Source organism: Sarcophilus harrisii, chromosome 4 (assembly GCF_902635505.1).
Source record: "Sarcophilus harrisii chromosome 4, mSarHar1.11, whole genome shotgun sequence".
Lineage (NCBI taxonomy): Eukaryota > Metazoa > Chordata > Mammalia > Dasyuromorphia > Dasyuridae > Sarcophilus > Sarcophilus harrisii.
The window spans coordinates 301,893,666-301,909,666 of NC_045429.1; the positions used below are offsets into that span (position 1 = coordinate 301,893,666).

At 39.8% G+C, this 16,001-nt stretch overlaps 1 protein-coding gene across 2 annotated transcripts in view; it reads left to right on the forward strand.

Moving 5' to 3' along the window:
* Positions 1-5,197: 5,197 nt before the first annotated feature.
* Positions 5,198-16,001, forward strand: part of PGS1 (phosphatidylglycerophosphate synthase 1) — a 44,692-nt gene continuing 33,888 nt past the window's right edge. For both annotated transcript variants that reach the window (XM_031965575.1, XM_031965576.1), the window contains exon 1: positions 5,198-5,348. In XM_031965575.1, the coding sequence (XP_031821435.1) occupies positions 5,215-5,348 (134 nt within the window). In that variant the 5' untranslated portion in view covers positions 5,198-5,214. The remainder of the gene's footprint in view (positions 5,349-16,001) is intronic.

A 16,001-nucleotide genomic window follows, 5' to 3' on the forward strand; every position in this document is an offset into this window, starting at 1 on the left:
AAAGCTCTGTCCTCTAGACCTTTTCGCTTCCTACCTCAACACTATTACATGTGGTGAGGCTCCCAAATGTTCAAATTATTACCTCTATGAAAATTTACCACATGGATAAATCCTATCCTAGTTGCTCTGGTGCTCCTAGGCCCAATGACTAGTGGGAAGCTGACTTTTAAACATCTGACACTGGATGTCTTATGGGTATTCTCAAATGAAACATAACCAAAACAGAACTCCTCTTTTTTTCCAAATTCTTCCTTCTTCCAAATCTCTCTAGTATACCTAGCTGATGGAACTACTGTTGAACTACGATAGTGGGGTATGGGTGTGGGATTGTGGTATCATCTCCAAAAAGATTCAGGCTCAAACTGTCTCCAAATCAAGCATAGGCATTTATTGGGCATTTACTTATGATGCGGGAAAGATTCCAATCTTTGATTCCCAACCCCCCCTAGTTAATGTAAATTACCCTTTGACTCACAAATCCTGGTCCCTTTGAATTCCAATAGAAGATCTGGACCTGTCCCAACCCCACCCGGATCTGAGCCAACTTTGGGGCTACACCCAAAAGCCCCTTGAGCTAAGTCTTTGACTTAAAAGGGCCACACTGGGAACCCCTCTTTGCAGAGATTCCAAACATGGTAGCCATGTGAGGACCCTCTGTCCACTGGACCCTCTGTCCAGTGCCCTCCTTATCTCTACCTTCACCTATCTCCTACTTCCAAACTCAATAATAAACCTCTTTTATCAATCTAGCTCTCGGGCCAATAAATGCTTTTATTGGGAATTTGTGCCGCTACTAGACCTCAAATACCACCATATCCTTGCGCCGAATCCAAGGGGGTTGCACGGGAGCTCTCTTTGACTCTCTGTACCCCAAACTTGCCACTAGACCTTAACTAAATCCTAATGTCATTTAGGGTACTCCAAATCTAGACCTCAACATTTGGTCCACACCTCAACACTTAGGGTATGAGATTAACTCTGGGGACCTTCTCCTTAAGAGAAAGAAGCAACCCAGAAAAGTGAGGTGAAGAATTATATAGAGAAGGGAAAGTAAGAAAAAAAAAATCCAGAAGAATTAGATGGTCTCAGAAAAGTCCCTGTGATTATTGAGGCTGGAACAGCAGCTAGATAAACATGGAAAAATAACAGTGCCTTTTTGTCCTAATGAAGTTTATGAGAGAGAAAGTGACACTTTGCAGGATTATCCTCAGTTACTCAACTTATAACTATATGATACCAAATATTGTTGTTTTTAATTTTACATTTCTCTTATACACTTCCTTCCATCCACTTATCTCCTCCCATTCCTACTCCCTACCCCCATTATAGGTCTTCATCACTTCTTAGAGTACTGAAATCGATTTCTAACAAACGGGTCTTCCTGCCTCAATTCTCCCCATTCCAATCCATTCAGCTGCTAAGATGACTTTCCTAGAGAATAGGTTTGATCATGTCACCCTCCTAAAAAATTCTGTGGTTCCTTATTATCCTCAGCATCAAAAATAAGGTCCTCAGCTTAGCACTTAAAGCTCTTCATAACTTAACTTTTTCTGCCTTTCCAGATTTCTTATTCTATTTTCCATTTAATGTGATTTAGGAAAGCAATTTCTAGTTCCAAGTAATGATACAGATGTAGGCACCAAACGAGGGTTAGGTTCAGGTATGGAATATTGGGATTTGGTCATGTGAAAAATTCACAATGGCCATTCTCTTTGGCAAAAAGCAAGTTTATTTAAGAGAAAAGGTTACAGACAAAATGAACAGATACCATAGACATCAGGAATGGTAAATATGAAATAGATTTGGGAGCACATATAACAATTAACAATGGAAAAGACAAGTTCCCTAGTGGAACGCACAATTAACTAGAAGAAAGAGAATGCCACACAAGGCTGAAGTATGACCTTATCTGGTGGCTAAATCCATAGAGGAGTTTAGTACCCTATAAGTTAGTTAGCTTTAAGAAGGAGAAAAGTGTAGTGTTCTTGTTTAGTTTTCTGGAGGTCTTAGGAGCAATCTTCAGGTGTTATAGTCCAAAGTCCAAATTTTTTATTGTCTCCTTGCCTGGGGCTGGGCAGCTTTCTGGAGAGCCTTTCAGACCAGCCTTGATCTCAGTGGGGAAGTGCAGGAGGCCAGCCACCAGGAGCCTGACCAAAGATGGAATGTCTCTCTCCTTGGCTCCTAGAGCTTGAGCTCCCACCTCCAGTCCTCTTGTCTTCTCTGGCTCCGAGTCCCACCTGGCTTATATGCTCTATTCTAAGTATAAACAAATCATTATATCACTAGGAAACCATTATTTGTTGTAAGATTAAAACAATCATACTGAACTTAGAGAACTATTAAGCACCATGCTAAACTAGAGAACCATCAAATTCACTGACTTAACATCTTTTATGAATCCTGGTTTCAGAGTTCTGGCCCATAACATCAAGGCATCATGAAGCATGGTGGGAGAGATGAGAGGAAAGACACCATGAGGCCAGAGTGTCATGTTAGGCTATAAACCCAAAAGAAATTCAGCAAAGAAGGAGTGAGCCATGGACAGATTTGTAGGGGAAATTTATCTCAGGAGTCTGAAATAACTCAGACTTCTGGCTAGACATAGCAAAGTAGGGCATGCGATGACCTTCAGATAGGATCTATAAGATTGAACTGATCCCCATCAGTGCCCTCCCCTGCTTGCTTCAGGAATTGATTCCATTAACATTTCAGGCTTTCTCTGTCAGCTCCATCTAGTTACTCAGGACCTCATCATATTCACTCTGTGTGGGACGGGAAGACCCCTACCCAAAATGATTACTCAGAGATCACTCAAAGTAGAAAGCAGAAAGATTGTTTATTATAATATCTCATGAGAGATGGGCAGTCCAGCTGTGAGAGATAAAGGGAAGTGAAAGTACTCACTGCAGGAGGGCTGAAGAATCAGTGAATATACACAGCTTTTATAGATTTTGTTACAAGAGATTACATCCCAAGTAAGAGAGCATTGAAAGGGGGGTGGGGCATGAAATCGATTGTTGCTATCGGGAGAGATTCGAATGGAAGGTTTCTGGTTTAGGCCTTCAGGCTTTAGATTAGCCAACAGTGGTCAAGCTAATATGCTAAATATCGATAAATACCAAATACTGATAAATGTCACTGCCTGATGTTAAGTAAATATGTCTGCATATTTTATACTTATGCAGGACACAGAAAAATAACAAAGGGGGGGGTAGAATTCATACAATACTTATCTTGTAAGTTCTTCATCTTTCTCATACAACTCTACAATCCAGTTTACTTTAGAAGAAATAGATGAACCTGAATACTGTGAGTTTTTTGGGGAAAAAATCTTCCCAGAAAATAGTAAAGTAACCTTAGGTGTCCAAGAAATGGAAATTCTGATATTCATAAATTTCATAAACAGAGGTAAATCCCTATATTTTATCCAAAAACAGAACAAACCTATCACTTCTATCTTAATGGAGGCCCCCTGGGAAACCTCCCTCATCTAGATATTCTGTCGGTTAACTATTGAGAAAACTAGAGACTCCCTGCCCCGCCAGAGTATTCCAAAGGAATTAAGGAGAAGACATTCCTCCTATGACAAGCCTCATTTTTGGCAACCATCTTAGGCCAGGTCTCCTGACTGACCTGCATTAATGAAAAAAGACTAAGGTAAGAGGAACAACTCCTTGGGCCAGTCATAGGATACTTCATTCCCAACTTGGGCATTTTCACTGGCTGTGCTTGATGCCATTTCTGCTTCTTAGCTTCTTTGGCTTGCTTGAAGATTCAGGGCAAATCCCAACTTGGTCTAAAAAGTTTTCCCTTCTGGGAGATGACTAAAAACCATTACATTGAATTCCCAATCCCTATATTTTTGCCCACCTGCATTTTTGATTTCCTTCACGAGCTAATTGTACAATATTTCAGAGTCTGATTCTTTTTGTACAACAAAATAACGTTTTGGTCATGTTTACTTATTGTGTATCTAATTTATATTTTAATGTACTTAACATCTACTGATCATCCTGCCATCTGGGGGAGGGGGTGGGGGGGGAGTAAGAGGTGAAAAACTGGAACAAGAGGTTTGGCAATTGTTAACGCTGTAAAGTTACCCATGCATATATCCTGTAAATAAAAGGCTATTAAATAAAATAGAAAAGAAAAAAAGAAAATTAAAACGTCAAAAAAAAAAATAAATAAAAAGTTTTCCTTGCTGCCAACGATTTCCCTTTCAAAATATCCTCCAACCACTTCCTGTTTGGTTTCATCCATGAGAAGATTCCTTGAAAGGGAACAGGGGTAACACTTCTGGGTTTTCTTTGCATCCCCAACACCGGGCATACGGCTGTTTCAAAATGCTTGTTGGGGCAGCTAGGGGGTGCAGCAGATAGAGCACTAGTCCTAACTTCGGGAAACCCTGAGTTCAGATCTAACCTCAGACACTGAACACTTCCTGGCTGTGTGACCCTGAGTAAGTCACTTCACCTCAATTGCCTCCGCAAAAAAAAAAATAAACAAACAAATTAAATAAAAATTCTTGTTGGGGCAGCTAGGGGGCGCAGCAGCGGATAGAGCATCAGCCCTGAAGTCGGGAAGCCCCCGAGTTCAAATCTCTTCTCAGACACTGAACACTTCCTGGCTGTGTGACCCTGAGCAAGCCACTTAACCCCAATCGCCTCAGCAAAAAATAAATAAATAAATAAACAAATTAAATAAAAATGCTTGTTAAAAGTTAGGGTAGCTTGCATGATGGCAACACCATGCCCTTGGGGGGACGCTTGTGTTTTACCAGTTGTGTGACTACAAGACGATTCACGTGTTTCTGTGGGGGAAGGGGGGGTGCTAACTAACATTCTGGAAGCCTTTACGCTTGCCCTTAGAAAAGCGACTCCGCGCCCCCTAGGCGTCAGTTTACCAGATTTGAAAACGGAGACCATAGCCAGAACAGTCACAGTTCCAGCCCGCCTCCCTGAGGATGGGGCGGGGGGTGTGGGGGCGAGAGGAATCTGGGGGTGGGAGAACGCTTAGTACGCGTACACTAAGCCGTAGCGCTGTGGAGTCCCCATTCCTTTTTCCCCGGGGGGAGCCCAGCAGCCCGGTTTTCGCCGCCAGGATTCCCTCCCTTCCCTTCCCGCTGCAGAGCCCCAGGCGCAGGTCCAAACTGAGTCCTCCGGCCGCGCTGTCAATAAAGTTTCCAGGAGCCGGAAGCGGAAGTTGGGAGTCTCCATGGCGGCGGTAGCGGCGGGCCCGGTGTTCTGGAGGCGGCTGCTGGGCCTCCTGCCTGGCCGGCCGGGACTAGCTGCTCTCCTGGGCCGCCTCTCGGACCGACTCAACAGGAACAGAGACCGCCGCGGCCGGAGGTGAGTGGGGAGGGGCCGAGGCCGGAGGGGCGCGAGGGGCGAGGAGGCCGCCGCCGCCCCTCCCCTCCCCCCTCCGACCCGGACCCCTGCTCGGCGCCCTGCGCACATTCCTCCGCCCCGCTGCCCGGGGGCTCGGCGCCCTCCCCGCACCGTCTCCTGGTCACGCCCCATTGGGGCCGCTCTCCGCGGCGGCCTCCTCTCTGCCTCCCCGAAGGAAGGCCGGCGCCCTGCCTCCTGCCGGGTCCTCGGCCCGGTGCCGGGGAAGGGGGCCGCGTGTGCTGCCCATTGCCGGAGCTCGGGGAAATGAACGTCCTCATTCTCGTACCAGGATGTGGTCAGGGGTCGCGTGGCTTCCTTCGCTGCGGACCCCGTCGGGGTGCGCGGGGCCTTTTCGTTTCCATTCGGGTCTTTTGTAATCCTTGCTCCAGGTCACCCGCAGGGGGTGAATCAGCCCTGCTGGGATCTTGTGCAGGCAGGTTTTCTCACATCCGGGCTGTGAAGCAACCCCGCTGCATGAAACTCCAGCCTGGGCCGGCAGTCCCTTGAAGCCCTTCTTGCTGCTTTCAAGAGGCTGGTGTTTGGGAAAATTGCTCAGCGTGTGCCAATAGTAAAGGAGATTTTGAAACAAACTGTACTGGAAGTAGTCCTTGAGAATAAGTATTTCCCCACGTGGGGCTGAATCTAGAGCTTTGCTCTGATTCCTTTATGTGTTTCTGATGTGGGCTCATAGATTTCTTGGTTCCTGCCGGGGAGACTTAAGCCCAAAGCAAATACTTGTTGGAACAAAAGCTTAAAAGCCAGTTTCCTTAGGTGATTCTGAGTGCTTTAAAGGATGTTTGTATTCCTTGGGCAAGACTGACTTCTGACCTAAGGCACAAACATCTGCGACTTCAGTTGTCTTTGGGTTTAAGTTGCTCAAATGGTTCTTGGATTATGGTGGTTTTCCATCTCATAAAGCTTTTAATAAAACTTTGAATTTTATTAAGCCATCGATTACTGATACTGTTAATCACCCTTTCTAAATGTTATTTTATTTATTTATTTATTTTAATTTAATAGCCTTTTATTTACAGGATATATGCATGGGTAACTTTACAGCATTAACAATTGCCAAACCTCTTGTTCCAATTTTTCCCCTCCTTTCCCCCACCGCCTCCCCCAGATGGCAGGATGACCGGTAGATGTTAAATACATTAAAATATAAATTAGATACACAATAAGTATACATGACCAAAACGTTATTTTGCTGTACAAAAAGAATCAGACTCTGAAATATTGTACAATTAGCTTGTGAAGGAAATCAAAAATACAGGTGTGCATAAATATAGGGATTGGGAATTCAATGTAATGGTTTTTAGTCATCTCCCAGAGTTCTTTCTCTGGGCGTAGCTGGTTCAGTTCATTACTGCTCCATTGGAAATGATTTGGTTGATCTCGTTGCTGAGGATGGCCAGGTCCATCAGAACTGGTCATCCTAAATGTTCTTTTTACTCTGGGTCTTTGTGATACTGTTATTTCCAGGTTCTCCTACCTGTCTAATCATTTGTTATTAGCCTTCTTTGCTGAATTGACATCCGATATTACACTGGCTAACTTTGGATATATCCCAAGACTCCATCCTGGACCTTCTTTTTTGTTCTCTCTTTTCTCACTTGGTAACTTCACCAGCTTTCATGAATAATAGTAATAATTTATAAAAAACACCTTTATGATTTGCAAAGTGCTTTTTTGTTATATCATCTGGCCTTCAGGAACTCTGAGGTAGTTCAATTAATATCATTTTACTGATGAAGAATCTGAAATTGACAGATTAAAAGACAGGATTCACCTATCCACACAGGTAAAGTCTTAAGTTCATATCTCTATCCACTTCATCATCTACCTACTTATCTGTTGCTATTTCTTTGTCAGTGACTCCCATATATATCTATGTAGCAAAAATTCTACATTCCCATTTGCTGTTATATTTCACATTGGATATTCTATAGGAATTTCAGTCAACAAGTTCAAACATAATTTATTATCTTTGCCTTCAAACCATTGTTCTTCAGAACTTTCTATTAGTGAGGTAAGTACTGTCCTTCTAATAGTACTCATTTTCCTTCACTCCATAAATCCATTTGGTTTCCAAAACTTGCCATTTTTATCTCCTCAACATCTATCTTGAGTATATCTTATTTCTTTTCTTTGACATAGCCAGTCCCTTAATTTAGGCCCTCAATCATATCTTGCCCTAGACTTTTGGGCAATATTTATTTTACTGCCTCAAGTTTTAATTCACTTCCACATAACTGCTAAAATGACTTGGGTCTGACCACATCATCCACTCTTCTCAATTTTTTTTGCAGCTCCTTTTTACTTCTGGGAAAAATTATAAACTCCTGGTATTTTGAAACTTTTTCAACATGTCCCTACATTTCTAGTCTTACACATGTTTGATTCCCCTGCATATATGCCATGATCTAACCATATTGGATTATTGTCCATTTCTCACATGTGACGTACTATTTCCTGTCCTTGTACTTTTTTGCATGAGCTATTGCATAATGCCTAGAATATTTTTACTTTTTACCCTGTGCTTTTCCTCTTCAAACTATCTTGTATTCATTTTGCATACATTTTGTATGTATTCATGGTGATTCTTCCTTTAGAATGTAATCTTGAAGGAGGGGCTGTTTGTTCTTTGTATCACCAAAATTTAGCACACTGCCTGGCACATAGCACTCAACTCAGAAATGATTTTTGATTGATTCATAGACTAAAGGCTAAAAACTTTAGGAGATTTCAGTATCAGAAACTGTTTCAGAACTGTTTCAAGTTCTACGTTACTGCCTCTGTGGTAAAATAGCCTTGCTTATGCCCATTTGCTGAAGGGAATATAATCCATTCCAGAATATGGTAAGGTCAAGAAGGCAACCTACCAAGAGATTGATTGATTTATAATTGATTTTGGAAAAGTATTGCAACTTTGAGGACAAACAATTCAAGATTGTTCCTTTTGTATTTAAACTAGAACAATTCCTGGTAAAGGAAATTGGGAATGGTTTGTTGACTTGTGTTGAGGCAATAATAACTCATAACATTCATTTAATAACTGATACTCATATAATTCTTTAAGATTTATAAAATTTACAAAAAACCCTGTGAAATAATTTATTTACAGGGAAAATGTCTTCCCTTTAATTCTTGAAAATAGGATACTATCATTCTTGAACAGCTTATAGGGATAAATTAGATAAATCAATAGGTTCCTTCCATGCATAATATAAAGCATAGTGTTTGTGGTTTTACTCTTTTTTTTTTTTTCAATAAAGCATTTCCCCATCAAAAGTAGTAAACCATCACATTTATGTCCTAACATTAGGTGCTTGTAGAAGAGGGCAGAAATGGCACTAAAGAGATTAGACAGGAAAAGAAGCTGATTTGGAAGTCTATGTAGAGAGGGGTTCTGGGATCTCAAGGAGAGAGAGGTATCAAAGGTGTAGGGAGAAAAACATCAGACTTTATTAAAAAGGGCAAATGAGAGAATATATATGATTTCCAACCTATATGTCTTAATTTCCCCTCTATACAAAATCTTCAAGATTCATCTGTACTTGAACTGAGGGCATCTTCATAGGCATTCTTAGGGAACAATCAAGTTTTTGCAATCAACCAACCATGGACCACACCTTGGACTACAAGTCCATTGTGCATGTTTGCTAATTATGAAAATAGAACAGAAACAAGTTTTGTTTAGTTCTATTCAAAAGAACAAAACAAAGAATTCTTACATGCTCTTTTAATGCAAGGTTTTCCTACCTGTACATTGAGATGCCATGGAAAATGTAGCAAGAAGATAACTTGTCCAGTTAAACTTTGATAATAAACATCAGGTAAGACACAAAAACATGGAGCTATATTTGCCACTATGATAGAGGAGCTCTAGCACAGAGACCAGGTTGAAAAAGATTCCTTATGGACAGTGAAATAAGGAATGTCTTTTGTAGATGACATTGTATTGATTGCATCAGCCACTAGACGTCATAGAATCTCCTGAAAGATCTGAAAGCCACAGGAAGGACTAAGTGGATAAAGAATGTTTGTGTGGAGGTTTTCTTGGGGGCCAGCCTTAGTCTTAGTTGAAATAAATAATTACTTCGAAATCGCAGCCAGCTGGTAAAAATTGCAAACGTTTATTTCTCCTTACAAAATTAGCCCGGTTAGTTGAGGCCTATCTCACTGCCTGGCTCCAAGAGATCTTGTAGTTTTGTCCTTGGTTTCTGCCTCTGCTTTCTTCAGCCTCCAGCTAGCTCCGACTCGTGGCTTCTCAATCTCCAGTCTGTGGCGAGTAGTCTTTTCTTCCAGAGTGTTCTGTCTCAGAGCCCTGTTGATGTTCTGGAGAAATTTCCCCTTTTGCTCCAAGAGCTTCCTTCATTTATGTGATCTCCCAAAGGTTAACTCCGCCTTCTGGAGGGAGAGGGATTCTGGGTTATTTCCCAGAGTGCTCTCTGGTCCTAAGGGAGGTGTGAATTCAGCTCTCATACTAGCCCTGAACTCTTGTGTGAACTCCATTGAGTACTTAGATACTTGAGCTCTCTAAAGGTGTGAACACAAGCATTGTTCACCTAATACCTTGTTTCAAGTTCTGGCCCCAAATCAGATCAAATCAACTCCAATGTCTTCACACTTTGTAAAGAAATGTCTTAATACTTTAGTAAAGATTCCAACATGTCTGTTGCTCAGAATTCAACCTGCTTTTGAGTAGACACCTGGTAAAAGGTTTGTGCAGCAGTGTGTATTTTTGGGACAGAGAGCCTAGCCCAGAGGAGAAGAGCAGGCTGAAATATTTTTGAGAAAATTGCAGTTTTTACAGACCCCCAATCTTTTTATGATATTAACATTTTCATGGTGTTGCTATATGGAAGTAGGGTGCAAAACACCATAGTCTGCAGAGATATAGATGGATATTTCCCAGAAGGCCATGCAAAGACACAGAACTGACACAGAACTCAGAAAAATAGAATGTTATTATGACTAGAAGAGAAGATAAACTGGTTATATGGTAAAGGCAAAGGTTGGTAGGTGGCCAGTTAGTAGCATCCATTGGTTACCTTCATGATATTGGGAGAACGTGACTAAGGCCACTAGCCTATTATGAAAACTTTTGGGGCCAACATGGATGAGAGTTGCACAGGATAGACAACACAAAGTGGTTATAATTTGCATCATTAAAGGGAACTCCTGAATTGATGAGGTAACATTTTCATTTAAATTAGTTCCTACTGTGTGCCAGGCCCAGTTTATTGGGAATGATTACATTTAGCAGTGGGGGAAGATCAAGAAAGACTTCTGTGGTGTTTGAGCTGTTTTGAAGAAAACAGAATTCTAAGAAGTAGAAGTGAAGAAGTCATTTCTAGGTGTAAATAACAGTGCAAAGGCATGAAAACTGGATAGAGGGAGTTCCAGTTTGTTTGGAGAGCAAGAAGCCTGGGAGTATAGAATACAAGGCTTTCTACTCCATCTTCTTCCTTTCTCTCTCATTTATGACCTCATCAGCTTCAATGGTTTAATTATTTTGATGCAGGTGAAACTATGTGCAGCCCTATGTCTGCTGAATTATAGTCATGCCTCTTCTACAGGAAGTTTCAAACTCTCCAAGTCCAAAATAGAATTCTTCCAGATTTCCCTTGTTTTTGTTGGTCTCCACCATATAGTTTGTAACCATGACCCTTAATTTGTACTTAACCCCATATATTTGATCAAATGCCAGATTCTGTCATTTCTGTGTCTGTCTCACATCTATTCACATTCCTTCATACAATCATGATCCTAGTTCAGGTTCTCATCATTTCTTCTAACTGGTCTTTCTGTTTTTATCCATTCCATATGTACAGTGGCTAAAGTGATTTTGGGATTTTCCCAAGGTTTAGGTTTGACCAGGTTATTCCTCTACCAAATTAACTTCGGTGACTCCCTATACCCTTAAGCATCAAAATATAAATTTCTCTTTGTCTTTTAAAGTCTTCATAATCTGGTCCCAAAGTATTTTTTTAAATAGTCTTGCTTAGTGTTTAGTTCAAGTCTTTCTCTTAAATCACAAAGGGTTTTAATAATTCAGTTTTTAATCCTGAGTATTAGAGATGAATATTGGTAGAGATTATTTGATTCAGTGGAGGATAATCCAGAAAATCATTTGGTTTTTACTTTGCAGTGATTTTTTTTTCTTTTTTTTTTTGACCATTAGCAACTATTTACTTTTATAGATGATGTTATTCAGTTGAGATGTATGATTGATAACCAAAGGGGGGGAAAAAAATTCAGTAGTGGATGATAAATAGTTCGTATGTAATTAAAAGCTAATTAATCTAAAATAATACTTCAAGATGACTGGGGAGTTGTAGCCCTTTGGGTGAATAGTAATGTGAGTTGTCTTCATTGGGTTTTTTACATTTGTTTTCCCAAGGGATATTTGAATCTAGACTTCTTACTATAAGATGAGCTCCAAAAGTAAGTTTTAGGTTTATAGTGCTAGATTAGATTTATACTTCTTTCTAGAATAGAATTGTCTTTTTATTAGTGTTTAGCAAAATATTGGCAAATTCTTCATCACACTGAATCTATTGTTAGTAGTTAAGTGGGCAGTTGGTCTTTTGTAATCTCCGGGAATTTGTGCTTGTTTCCCCTATTTGGGGTTTGTCTTACATTAGTCTGGAAAGACTGTTGATAGTGTTGTAGGAAGTGTGTTACATTCAAATAGTTTCTTGATCCTTTCTCAGTAAATATGATGACTCTCACTTCTCATTAGTTTACTTGTGTATGGTTTCATCTTGTATGACTGAAAATAGTGGGATTTTTTTTATAAAAAGCTTTTCTGAAAAGATTGCAGTCTCAAAAGATTGATTGGTTTAAAAAAAATTTTTTTTTCATCTTTTTGTACTAATTTGTGTGGGATCCAATGATTTATCTCAACGTAACTCGGGGACATTGAATGGGAATCATGATTCCCAGTCTAAGGGAAGGTAAGGAAGATTCACTAATTTCTAGCACCTCTTTATGTAGATGACCAGAGACTACAGCTATTGCTTTCTTATTTGAATGGTTTGGTAAATAACTGGAGACAGAAGCTTATATTTTTTGAATAGCTTCACTCAGTCTCAGTTTAAAGCCAAGGAATGGGGCCACTTAATTGTCTTTCCAAAGAAATCTGGATTTCCACAGAAGTTTGAGGGTGTCAGGCTTCTTTCTGAGAGGATGGTTGGCTTGAAGGGGAAAAATGTGCAATTTGGAAGAATTCTGTGGTGTTCTCACTCCTTCATTATTGGTGTTGATACTAATATTATACTGTCTTTCTCGTTCTTACCTTAGACATGTTCTCAATCCAGGAAGTTAAGAACAAGAGACCATAGTGTTAGTCAATGTATACCTTATTAAGCTAGTTCAGGGAAGTCATACCTGATCTTTTCTCACTGTTGCATCAGGGATGTGTTTTTTTTTCTTAAAACAATTCCATTAAAAAAAAAAATATTCTGATAGTTTGAATCTTTACCTAGAGATGGCACTAACCACTTAAATAATCCTGAGAATTTTGAAGTCATGCAGTTTTCTGTTCCTATCATGTATCAGGCTTTGTGTGGGTGGAAGGCTGAAGCTGAGCTGGTTTCTGGAGAATACAGTTTCCATTTCACTGTTAGAACTGCAGGCTGAGGTTTTTATAGTGAAGTAGAGCAGGTTGTCTCATTCTTAGTACCCAGGACATCATTGCTGCCAACTAACTGTACTCCCTTTCTCTTCCAGCTTTCATCTTTCATTTTTGTGGTACACCAGATGGAACTTGATCATTTTTGTAGTCAATCGGTGGGAGAGGCAAAGCTAACAGAAGCTTAACATCTAAAATATCTCTTTTGTATCTTCCAAAAAATTTTACAGGTACTCTCTTATTTAGAAAGAAATGATTAAGGTCAGCTTAAGTCAAAGTGGAAACTGTGAATTCTGGTTTCTTTTATCAGATAAATTTGATAAAGGATAAAATAATTAGATACGTGTTCCTTTCCTTCCAAACTTTTTGGAAGTCAGGTTATTGTTGAAAGGGGTATATAACTTATATTCCTATTCTGTAAGGGGATTTATGTGTGTATGTGGTCGTTCTAGAAACTGGACTGCTGTGGCTTTGGGGCAAGCATTTTCTGAGAAAATTCTGGAAGAAGCAGTTAGTTATATACTGAATTCGTGTGTGTGTGTAAAATATCTTTGGTAGAATGCAAAAAGAGTTTAGGAGAGAAACCAGTGAAGAAAGAACTTTGTTTTTGCATGCTGAATTTTGATTTGTGAGCTGTATTGATTGTCAGTTATAAATTGTGATGTCCCCTGAACATATTGGTGCTTTAAAAAAAAAAAGTACTCTTCCCTGTTGGTTTGTAAAATTATCACCTAAATAACATGTAATTACTAACTTGAAGAATAATTCTTCCCTGTAGACCTGGATGTATCACATAAAAGAGGATAACAATGCCTGTATAGTATGTATCTCACAGAGTTGTGAAGAATAAATGAAATCATGCCCATTAAATGATTTGTAAATCTCTAAGCTCCTTATAAATGTTACCAATTACTTTATTTTTAAAAAATATTTTGAATTGGCTTTCATCATGTATCACCTAATGAAAATGAATCAGTTCACAAATTAAATAGGAAACACAAATATACACCTAACTTTAGCAAAACTAGGGACTACAGATACTGATGGAGTATTCCCAGAGTGAGTTACCTGCCAGAGAGGGAATTGACTTAAAAGTAGGCCTGGCAGGAACCCTGACATGCCCACTAGTGCAGTTCCCTCCCAGTCTACACCCCTTGGTACTTTACATTCACCCTGAAATTCTTTGGAATACTTATTTTGTTGTATACTTTCTTTTCTAGGAGGCTTGTAGAGTCCAGGCTTAGTTCCCTGGAGGCCTCGGGGTCAGCCGGAGTCAGGATAAATGTCCTTGGTCTTTAGGGGGAGAAGTGAAAGAGGTAGGCAAGCAGAATTCTGAATTCTGGAGTCTGGAGTCACCAACTTTCCTCCTAGTTCTGCTGCCAAGTCACTCTGGTCTCTGTCCCTTTGCCCTCCAATCCTTGTCTATGATTATCTTAATACCAAGCATTCAGCAAGCACCTACAGTGGGAAGAGCTATTTATCCAAACATATGCTAATAGAGTCCTTGTCTCACATCAAATAGGTAATTAACCTTAAGTGCTTGGTTGTCTGATTCAAGCATACCTTTTTGGACTTTGAGCTCTCTACAGAGGCTGATTTCTTTTCACATTTTTCTCTCTTTACATATTCTCTTTCTGTCTGTAGTGCCATCCTTTCTCTTTTTGGAAGCCTAAAGGTCTGTCAAGTCCTACCTTTGAGCCTGTGAAACTTTCCATTAATTAGCCTATCCTTTACATTTTCCTTTTTTCTCTATTTAAACATTTAAAAACATCCATTTTTGGCACTTTATCTTGTCTTGTTTCTGGTTTTCACACAAGTCTTTTCTTTCCTTGTGTATGTCATTTATGCTCTGCTTAAAGCTAGGCACTTGCAAAAACCTGATTTCTTCCAGAACATACAGCATTGCAGATCACTCTTTCCAGTATTAATTAGATGCATTTTCTATTGTGGTGCTCCCCACTCCTCTACATAGAACTGGGTTGGAAAAAGCATTATATTCTTTACTTCTTACTGCCACTTTCAGACATACATTTTGCTGCCATTGAGCAACTTCTCCTTTTTTCAACTTCATTCTATCTGTATTCTTCTGTTCATAGCACTCAGATTATTCTTCCTTTCTCATCTTTGATAGCACCTGATTAAGTTTTCCTTTTAGCTCCAATCTCTGCCATCATATTTGGGGATTTCGTGTGTGTGTGTGTGTGTGTGTTTTTTGTTTGTTTGTTTGTTTTAGCTAGGCAATTGGGTTATACAGCTTGCTCAGAATCATACAGCTGTTAAGTGTTAAGTGTGTCTTGAGTTCAGCTTTGAACTTGGGTCCTCCTGACTCGAGGGCCAGTGCACTATTCACTGCACCATCTAGTTGCTCCTCAATGTATATGTTAATAATTCCTTTAGATATTGGTCTCCTAGTTAACAGCTTCTCAGCTCCCTTGATCATTGGCACTCCACTTCATATATATGGTCATAAGACCATAACAGGTGGTCTTCCTGTTATCATTACTAATTGTTTGATAGCTATAATTACAGAAATAGGCAATTTTCTTCTCAGAGTATAGCTTTTTTTTTTTTTTTTTTAATAATAGCTTTTTATTTTTCAAAATGCATGCAAAGACAGTTTTCAACATTCACCTTGTTCCAAAATTTTCTCTCTCCTTTCCCCCCATTCCCTTTCCCTAGACAGCAAGCAATCCAGTATGTTAAACATGTGCAATTCTTCTATATATATTCTATATGTTATGCTACACAAGAAAAATCAGATCAAAAAGGAAAAAAAAAGTGAGGGAGGGAAAAGCAAGCAAAGAACAAAAAAAATGAAAATACTATGTTGTGATCCACATTCAGTCCCCCCAGTCCTCTTTTTGGATGAAGATGGCTGTCTCCATCACAAATCTATTGGAACTGTTGAAAAGAGCCACTTCTGTTAGAATCAATCAATCTTGCTATTACTGTGTACAATGTTCTGGTTCTGCTCA